The 10,318-nt window shown below is 36.7% G+C and overlaps 2 protein-coding genes across 5 annotated transcripts in view; one reads left to right on the top strand and one right to left on the bottom strand.

Annotated features, from left to right (window-relative positions):
• The window catches only part of LOC107595598 (valine--tRNA ligase, mitochondrial), a 38,181-nt gene that overhangs the window by 19,494 nt on the left and 8,369 nt on the right, over positions 1-10,318 (bottom strand). For 2 of the 4 annotated variants that reach the window (XM_016286051.1, XM_016286048.1), the window contains exons 1-8: positions 4,874-5,085; positions 3,833-4,049; positions 3,674-3,755; positions 3,407-3,507; positions 1,957-2,078; positions 1,757-1,823; positions 1,554-1,651; positions 1,301-1,382 (exon numbers count right to left, since the gene is read on the bottom strand). In XM_016286051.1, coding sequence (XP_016141537.1) covers positions 1,301-1,382; positions 1,554-1,651; positions 1,757-1,823; positions 1,957-2,078; positions 3,407-3,507; positions 3,674-3,755; positions 3,833-4,018 — 738 coding nt within the window. In that variant the 5' untranslated portion in view covers positions 4,019-4,049; positions 4,874-5,085. Of the gene's footprint in view, positions 1-1,300; positions 1,383-1,553; positions 1,652-1,756; positions 1,824-1,956; positions 2,079-3,406; positions 3,508-3,673; positions 3,756-3,832; positions 4,052-4,873; positions 5,086-10,318 lie in introns of those variants that run through there. The other 2 variants (XM_016286050.1, XM_016286052.1) reach the window with 2 other exon arrangements.
• Positions 5,355-8,292, top strand: LOC107595604 (protein phosphatase 1 regulatory subunit 11). The gene is made up of 3 exons (XM_016286069.1): positions 5,355-5,636; positions 6,831-6,939; positions 7,223-8,292. Exons 1-3 carry the CDS (start codon positions 5,559-5,561, stop codon positions 7,402-7,404), a joined length of 369 nt encoding a protein of 122 aa, XP_016141555.1. The 5' UTR covers positions 5,355-5,558; the 3' UTR covers positions 7,405-8,292.

The raw sequence follows: 10,318 nt of genomic DNA on the forward strand, positions 1-10,318 counted from the left end.
TGTGTAATTACAAATATATCTAAATATACACAACATACAAGTTTCAATACAAATGACATGTAAATTTTGGTTTACCATTAAACTTTAATCATATTTCAAGTACAAAAGACGTATTATAAAATTACATTAAGTGGATCAACAAAGCATTCTAAATTTCAGCTAATTGCATCAAATATACATTATAACATGAATTTTCATTTGAAAATAACACATTTGCAAATTCAAATGAAAACAACACGTAATTACATGTCCAAAAACATTAAACAAATATGTATAACTATGAACTGAATGTAAAGTGTATTATTTACATAGTAAGTGCCCTTTTAAAGTGCCCCTATTATGCCATTTCGAATATTGCTTTTCATGCAGTGTGTAATGTAGCTTTATGTGAATGTAAACGATCTGCAAAGTTATAAAGCCGAAAGTGCACAATAAATAACATTATTGTCTCCCAAAAGAAAGAATCGACTCTGAACAGCCTAAACAAGTCGTCAGTAATTCGAATCCCACTTCTGTGACGGCTACACGTCACTGGGTAACACATTTGCATAATGCCCATCTATGTTCTACGTTGGCCGGCCGCGAACAACTTATATTATATAACCCCAATATTTTTTTGTGTTCCTGCCATTTTACTGACGACTGCTTCTCTAATCTCGGGGAGTTCAATGCGGGATTTACAAAACACGGGGGGAAAAAAATGGCTCAGTACCCAGTTTATTTGGACCAGATTGCTCCTCTGAATATCAACCTGTAAATATGATAAATAATAGATGTTTATATTTTGTATTGAGCGTTCAAAATACGGAACTATGACAATGTGCTGTACGCGGTAGACCAATCACAACAGACTGGGCCATCTGACCAATCAGAGCAGAGGAGGCTCATGGAAAGGAGGGGCTTAGAGAGACTGAATCTTAGAACTGCTCTGAATGAATCGTTGAAAAATGAGGTGATATTAAATGCATATTTTGAGAAAACGAAAGCGTTTTTTGACCTTGCATGCATGTAAACCTATTGTAGGAGACTCCCAAAACAATATTAGGAACTTTAAAAATGGCATAATTGGGGCATTTAAAAAAAATGTGTGTTAAAAAGTATACTTTTTTCACAAGAAAATGGATGGTCAGGTTGAGGTGAATTGCATTGTGGGATACATTAATTAGATATCCTATTCTTAGAGACAAAATGCATACTGTGCATAGTATACACAGACTGCATACTGCAGGAACACTATGGATATCATAGAAGAATGCTATTCCACACCAAGCCCTTGAGAAAACTGAGAATAACTTATTACCGGATCCATCGTAAAACAGGCTCTGCTCCAGTCAAGAGATGCACCTAGTTTTCTCAGCTGATAATAAATCTCATCCCCCTTTCTGAAAAAAAAAGTTGAGTTGAGTTGAATTGAATTTTAAAAAAAGAAAGCAGTCCTTACAGTTACCATTTGGACATCTAATAATACAATAGAAGCACTAGTAGCATACTAAAGCCCTAAACCACTTCAAGGCTCTGAATGTAAGGACAAAAGAAGGACAGCAAAGACTTACTGATTTTTCCATCTCCAGACCTGTTTGAGGAACTCCTCTCTACTGTAGTCCTGTCTGCACTTCCCCTGCTCCCTCATCAGCTTCCTCTCAACCACCGACTATCACACATGGAAACATCAGAGATCATTCTGAACAGCTAATATTCATACAAACGGACACCTAAGCATCCTTTTTACCATTTAACAGATAAGGAGATGGGATACCTGTGTTGCAATCCCAGCATGATCGCAGCCAGGAAGCCACAGCACCTTGTAGCCCTGCATCCGGCGCCTGTATAAAATGATCTGATGAAATGGTCTGATCATCTTGGATTAAGAGTCCATTTATAAAGATATGTTATATATGTATTGCTGAGGCATGTTATGCTACAGAGTAATAATCAAAGAGTTTATTAAAATGGTACCAGCGAGCCAAAGCATCTTCTATAGCCACTGTTAGCGCATGTCCGAGATGTAAAGTGCCAGTCACATTCGGCGGTGGAATACATAAGGAGAAATATTTATCAACTGCATGGGGCTGTTTACTCTGAGGAAGAAGATTACAAAAAACATGGTTAAATAATTATTAATCTACTTGCACTACTGTTTCACTACTTGTGTCAGTAAGATTTTTATGCAATTTAAAATAACTATTTTCTGTTTAAGTATATATTATAAAATGTCATTTATTTCTGTGATGCAAAGCTGAATTTTCAGCATCATTACTTCAGTCTTCAGTGTCACATGATCCTTCAGAAATCATTCTAATATGCTGATCTGTTCAAGAAATGTTTCTTCTTATTATTATTAATGCTGAAATGCTGAAATTAATGCCGTTTCACATTTTTGTGGAAACCGTGATATTTGTTCCCGGATTCTTTGATGAATAGAAAGTTCAAAAGAACAGCATTTATTTGAAACAGAAATTATAAATGTCTTTACTGTCACTTTGAAACAATTTAACGCATCCTTGCTGAATAAAAGTATTAATTTCTTCTTCTTCTTTTTTTTTAAATCTTACAGAAGCTAAACTTTTGAACAATGGTGTATTTCTATATTAATTCATTTATTTATTTGTTTTCACATACAGGTGCATCTCAATAAATTAGAATGTCGTGGAAAAGTTCATTTCAGTAATTCAACTCAAATTGTGAAACTTGTGTATTAAATAAATTCAATGCACACAGACTGATTTTGGCTCACATTTAACAAAAACCCACCAATTCACTATCTCAACAAATTAGAATATGGTGACATGCCAATCAGCTAATCAACTCAAAACACCTGCAAAGGTTTCCTGAGCCTTCAAAATGGTCTCTCAGTTTGGTTCACTAGGCTACACAATCATGGGGAAGACTGCTGATCTGACAGTTGTCCAGAAGACAATCATTGACACCCTTCACAAGGAGGGTAAGCCACAAACATTCATTGGCAAAGAAGCTGGCTGTTCACAGAGTGCTGTATCCAAGCATGTTAACAGAAAGTTGACTGGAAAGAAAAAGTGTGGAAGAAAAAGATGCACAACCAACCGAGAGAACCGCAGCCTTATGAGGATTGTCAAAAAGAACCAAAGACTTAAACTACTTCAGTCTGTGTGCATTGAATTTATTTAATACACGAGTTTCACAATTTGAGTTGAATTACTGAAATAAATGAACTTTTCCACGACATTCTAATTTATTGAGATGCACCTGTATATTGTGTACTTCAGATTTTAAAGGCATGAGGAAATGGAAGTAGGAAATGGACATTTTTTGGATTAACATTGAGGAAGACAAAAATGTAGGATAGAGACTATATATACACAGTACACACACACACACACACACACATATACATATATATATATATATAAAACTGTAACTGCTCCCTCACATGCTGCTCAGGACTGAAGAATCCCTGTTTCTCCCACCACTGATACCAGCCAAACTCCACATATTCTGGGCTGTAGGATTGTGGGAAGGGCAGAGTGGTGTCTAAAAGAGAGGACGTTTGGAAGACATGGGAATACAGAGATTGCTGATAGGGATGATAGCAACAGACATCTATAATAACTGCATTAGTCAGACACCATGAAAAAATCCAGAGCATCAAAGAACAGTGACGCAAGACAAAACAGGAAGAGAAAAAGCATTCTGTTACCTTTCTTCTCTCCAGGTACGAGTGCAGCAGTGTATGTTATTTTCTCTTTATCCGACCAGCTCAGTCCAGGATCATTAACATGCTGCAAGGGTTAAAGTCGTGTTAAGGCTTTATGGCTTTAAACCAAATGACACATGCATTTTGATATGTATAACCCACACTACTGAGTATGGCCTTCTCCCGCGCTTGTCTGCGTTTGGCTTTCTCTGCTTGTGTCCTGGGATGATGTGAAGGCTGTGTGCTAGATGAGCTTTGAGAGCAGAGTCTGCATCCCCATGTGCTCCAGGCCTTCTGAAGACCTCTGCTCCAGATTCTGGGTGATGCCACATGCACAGCCATCCACATGTCCTGAAATCTGGAGCCTTTCAGACTGAAACTAACGTGAAAAGATGAACAACAATTTGTCCTTTAAACTAAATGTGATGGACCTTTTTTTTTTTTTTTTGTAATTATTTAATTTGTGCATTACATTTGAAAATTTTAGTAAAGAAACAAAACAAAAATGTTAAACCTTTTTTAGACATTGCACCATGGTATTTTTTGTTACTGAAACCCTAAGGTATTGTGAAACTTACACATTAAAAAATAGAAATGGCAAATAACTGAAATAAGTAATTAAGTACTAAAAAAAAAAATATATATATATATAAACATACATAGAAATATTTAAAAAGTGTTTTTTATAAATATCAGTTGAAAAATGTAAACTAAAAAAGCTGGCTACTATTCAAATAAGTTTTGGTAACTACTTAAAATACTAAAACCTAAAATCAAATTAAATAAAAATTAAAAGTTATATTGACATTAAAAATAAACAAATAAAAATTACAAAAAGCACATAACGAAATGACTAAAACTTAGTTAAATAAATAATTTAATTTAAAAAAAAGAGAGCTAATTCAAAATATAAATAAATACTATTATAGTATATAAATAATAAGAAAATAACACTGCTTGGAGTATCATGTAAATGCAATAGAACATGGAGTACAATTACAAAACAATACATCAAATAAGAAACACATACAAATACAGGGTCAAATGTGTTTGGCAATGAAGGTTCGTGTTTTTACAAATATTATGAATATATGCATTCTGCAACTTCATGACATACATCTTTAATAGTATACACATCTAATAGTACGATCAGAGAAATGCTGCATATGAAAATGACAAATAAAAGGTCTAAAAGGAGCGTACCTTCACTCAGTGTGTGCTGTCACAGGGCGCAGACATATTGCGGATACGGCAGTGGCTTTTCCCCACTAATATTCTTAGGTCTAAAACTCCATATGACTTCAAATGTTTAGAAAAAAAAACCGCAGATGAGTGACTAATAAAAAAGAGCTGCAAACAATCAACGTTAAATTACACTGGATTATACTTCCTTCTCGCTAGACAAGTTCCTATCGGAACGTTTTTAAAGGAGCACTCAGCGGCTGCGGCTGCGGCTGCGTCTCAAGAGCTAGCGAGCCGCCTCTATAGACAGCATAGTGAGCATCAAGGGTGCGTTGCGCGTTCCGAGATCGTTGCATTTTTTGGTGTTTTTTTGAGTCAACACAGCATATTTAGAAATACAGTTCAGCTGAGCTGACTCCAAGCACTACTATATTGTCTGAAAATCCTGTCTAGGTAGTCAGCTCACTTTTTTTTGAAACACAGTCAACTTCGGGAACCGGTCCGTCCGTAAATGCGTCCTTCCGAGGAGTGATTAGACTGGCGCAAATTCATCTCAGATTCATATAGCGTCCAGCTCGACGTCCCGACGCGCCAACCGAGAGCTGCAGCCGTCGGTTTTTAATATCGTTTAAACGGAGAGCAGACTCTCGTCGACTGAAGGCGACCGAGCGCCGCTGTGAAGGCTTGTTCGGGTTTGATCAGCGCTATGGCGGAGGTACAAGGTACATCGAGCGAGACGATAACGGAGACCGTTCAGACGGGCACACCGCCTCCACCGCAGCAGGTACTCACTCTGCCCTACTTACTGTAGACACCATCACGAGCCAGCTAGCCCGAACCATTCAGGTACAAGAGCTGAGAGCCCGCAGCCCGAAGACTCTTGCGGTTAGCTAACGTCAATCGTTTAGTAGTTAGCATATCGAGTAGTTTAAATAGACTGACTAGATACCAGCATAAGGCCTGTTTAGTAAGCGACATGTTCAGCAGGGATTGTGTTCTCAACTGGTTTGGCAGTGTGTTATGATCACAACACAAATCCACCTGGAAATCTCCCCTTGGAGATATTTACCTGGTAACCGCTATTTTCATGTTAGTTAACGTTACAACAACTGTTATTGCTACTGCCGTAAAACATAAATTAAACGGAAAGCTTTTTACGACACAAACACTTTTATAACACTTACAGCACAACAAGTGCATGGGATAGTACTGGGGTTATTACAGTTAACTAAAGCTAAAACCTTAACAATAAACATTTTCGTTACTTAAAAATAAAATAAACGTTAACTAAAATAATTAAACGTATTTCAGCTGGTTGCCAAGGCAACTTTTCTCATTAGCATTTAAACATTTTCGTCTAGCTTGGTGCACTAAAAACTAAAATGAATAAAAGCTATATTAGACATAATATATAGATATATGTATATGTGTGTGTGTGTGTAAAAATGACAAATCCAACAAAATTACTAAAACTTTAAAAGAAATTAAAATGCAAACGAAAAATATATCAATTCCAAATGTTAATAAAAACTATAACAGTATTTTAACTTACTGTTATTTATATGTATGTTTTATTTATGTTTATTTTTATTTAAAGTTGATTATTTTTCAAATTTGTAATAAAATGCCCAAATGGTGTGACAAAATAGTGATGCCATAATATTAAAAGATTACCATATTCATATACCGTCATGCATGGTGTTTTACAGTAATTTAAAGAATGGTAGATATTGCTATGGTGTGCTGCCTGTCTAGCAGATGTTGGTGTAACCGTAGTACGGTACGTAGTAAGATCCCGTGTTAATTCATTGGGGTTTTACAGAAGTAAGTAACTCAAAGCCAAAACAATGGTGGATGTGAAAAATGTAGCTGTCATCATCATCATCGTCTAACTATTAATGGTTACTCAGATCTGTAATAACATTTAATAATGCAAGTAATATTCTCCATGTGATGGCCTGGTTTTGTGTGCTTTCAGGAGGGCAGAAGCCTGACCATCAAGCTCAGGAAAAGGAAGACGGAGAAGAAAGTGGAGTGGTCCAGTGACACGGTGGACAATGAGCATCTGGGCCGGAGGTCTTCAAAGTGTGAGGCTTGTTTTGTTAGCGTAGCTCTGAATCCATTATGGATGGTCATTCAGTTTGGATATCCATCGAGGATTTCTTATATAAAATGAGAATCTGCTTCATACTTGAAAACTGTGCAGGACAGCTCTGCATCTGGGCCAGATTGTAAAGAGCTGGTTTTAAATGACCTGCGTCTGCTCAAAGCGGCCTGTTGAAGGCTTCGTTTCTTTAAATAGAACGTCCTCAGCTTATTTGTTTTTTTTTCCGCCGCCACGTTCTTCTAAAATGGCTTTGATGTGTTCAGGTTGCTGTATTTATGAGAAGCCTCGACAGTTCGGCGAGTCTTCCTCGGAAAGCGAGGGGGATGACGAGGAAGGCTGCGGAAGCGCGCACTGCATTCTGGGACACGGGAGAAGAGACCATGGACAGAGGGAGGGTGGAGGGGGCACAGCGCCCCCTAGCTCTGGGGGAAAGAACCCTCACTAGAAGTTGAGGCGAGTGGGAGAGTCGGTTTGGAGGGAAGGGTAACGGACGGCGTGGGCACTACATTCATAATCCCTCATCCTCACTCACACTCAATTACATCACACCATCACTGGGTGTCAAAAGCTTTTTGATGAATGAAAGCTTGTAGAGCAATGCAATGTGATTCGTTTTCTCCTCTGTCATTAGTTTGATGACCAGGAGAAGACTTTTTTGCGATCTGAATGCTGCAGAAAATTTGTTGTACATAGGACATTGGTTTTTATTTCTTTTGTTAAATCTATATTTATTTGTTTGCGTTTAACAACTTGATCTTATCAGTTTTGTCCACAAACAATATTAACAATAACCTTAAAATATGATTCAGGAGGGTTAGCTTCTAGTTCGAATCAAGTGGATTTAAAAGGAATAAATGCAGTATAAAAAGGAATTTGATATCAAATATAATTTGCCTTGCGGTGTCACAATTCTAGCAGCAGTATTTCTTCATATCACTTGAGGAACTTCAAGCGTAGTATGTGTTGTGTGCTATAGTGAATTTAAAACGTGACAAGGTTCAGGAACTCAACCCTTTGGATATTTTTTACAAGAGTGCATTAAACCATCTCTATCAGCCGTCAATGTTTGATTGAGTTCTAGTGAGACTCCCATCAGACAATCGGACTAGTCAGAGACTCGGCATGTACGTGCAAAGACATCGACGTGTTTATAACATAGTGAAGTGGACCGAGAAACATCTGTGATGCTTTACTTCATTCTGAATGCGAGTTGAGAACGTCAGCTTGATCATTACACAAAACTGACCGAAAATAAACAGCAGCAGTGAAATTAAAGAAATAGTTCAACCACATATTAATATTTGCTGAAAATGTACTCTCCCTTTAGGCCATCCAAGATGTAGATGATCATCAGAAATGTAGCATTCCATCACTTTCTCACCAGTGGATGCTCTGCAGTGAATGGGTGCCGTCAGAATGAGAGTCCAAACAGCTGATTAAAACATCACAATAATCCACACCACTCCAGTCTATCAATTAATGTCTTGTGAAGTGAAAAGCTGTGTGTTTGTAAGAAAATAAATCCATAGTTAAGACTTTTTTAACTTCAAGCCACTGCTTGCGGCTAAAATATGAGGCTATAATCCATAATGTTGCTTTCGCCAGTGAAAAAGTCATCTTGTCTGAATCAGGAGAGAAATATGCACAGATCAAGCACCGTTTACAAGCAAAAACAGTTCTAAATGAATATGTTGGTAGATTTTGATGAGAGAGGACAACAGGAGATGAACCTTTTCCACTGGAGAAAGTGTTATTTTGGATTATGGTATTTTTGCCTGACGTGGCCGTTTCAAGTTATAACACTGACTAATGATGGATTTGTTTCTTAGAAATGTGTAGCTTTTCACTTCACAAGACCGTAACTGATGGACTGGAGTGGTGTGGATTACTTGTGGATGTTTTTATCAGCTGTTTGGACTCTCATTCTGACGGCACCCATTCACTGCAGAGGATCCATTGATGAGCAAGTGATGCAATGCTACATTTCTCCAAATCTGTTCCCATTAAGAAACAAACTCATCTACATCTTGGATAGCCTGAGAGTGAGTAAAGTTTCAAGAAATTTTCAGTGCAATTGATCTGAAAATGTGTAGATTTAGAATATTTTCCTTTCATTTGCATGCCTTACACGAAATGCAGGGAAAATGTTTTGTGTGTGATATAGAGGATCACCCTGTGATATGAAAGGCGTTCCATCTCATCCCGGGCAATATGGCTGCTTTTATTTGGCAGCAATTGGTATAAAATCCAGCTAAAATTGGGAGAAGTGCATGCCGTCAGGATGGTGTGTAGTAGTTTGACTTGAGCTTTAAGGTGTAAATGGATTATATGTGGTATAAAGAGCACGGGAGAGTGCATGGCTGAATGCTGGCCAAGACCAAACACACATAGCATCATATCTCCTCTGATGGCACAGACAGTTTACAGTTGATCCCCATCAGGACCGTCACTGCAGTCATCAGCATCCCAGCATTCACATGCATCTGTCGTCCCTTTACTGTGGATGCACCTGTATGTACAGAGCAAAGGTCATAGAATGGATTTAACATGAATAAACAGATGTTAAATTATGTTGTTTATATCTATTAAATGCTCAATGGCAACCTGAGTGTTTGACTCTCATCCTGATTCTGTTCAGTCCTTATGAAATGTACATTTATATAATGATTCATGTGATGCATTATTAAGAGTTCAGAAGCTAAAACGTTTTAGATCAGTCATGTGGAAAGCGAGTCATAATTTAAAAATATACATTAGCAGCATAGAAGAGATGTGGATCAGTGGTGTTATTGTTAACTAAAACTAATGTTTGTTCATTGAAATAAAGCGGAAATAAAATCACTATTAAAAAACAAAAATTAGATTTAAACTTAAAGTTGGCAACTAACTGAAATTGCTAATTGCAATACTTAAAAGCATTCAAATTGCTTAATTTGAAACGCTAAAATGACTAAAACTCAGATAAAAATGAAAACTAAATGGATTAAGAAAAAAAATGACGATGTCTCAAAATTACTGAAACTAAAATTTAAATAAATTCAAAATCGAAAGCTAATTCAACAAAATAATTCTAAAATAACACTACTGTGGATTATTGGTGGATGCATGTGAACTAAGGTAAATAATTTTAGATAATAAACATATTACAAATATAATTGTTCCTGTTATTTCCAGACCTGGAAAAGGGATAGAACTCAATAAAATCTTAAAATGTAATGGAAATTTCTATAGTAAAAATATTTTTCTTTGGTCTGCTCAGCTCTAAAATAGTTATATAGAATTTGCTTAAAGGGTAATAAAATCACACACAAACATGTGTGTATATAGTATATATATTTGAAATACAAACAACTGGAAAA

This window comes from Sinocyclocheilus grahami, unplaced genomic scaffold (assembly GCF_001515645.1).
Source record: "Sinocyclocheilus grahami isolate Dianchi unplaced genomic scaffold, SAMN03320097.WGS_v1.1 scaffold205.1, whole genome shotgun sequence".
NCBI classification, from domain to species: Eukaryota; Metazoa; Chordata; class Actinopteri; order Cypriniformes; family Cyprinidae; genus Sinocyclocheilus; species Sinocyclocheilus grahami.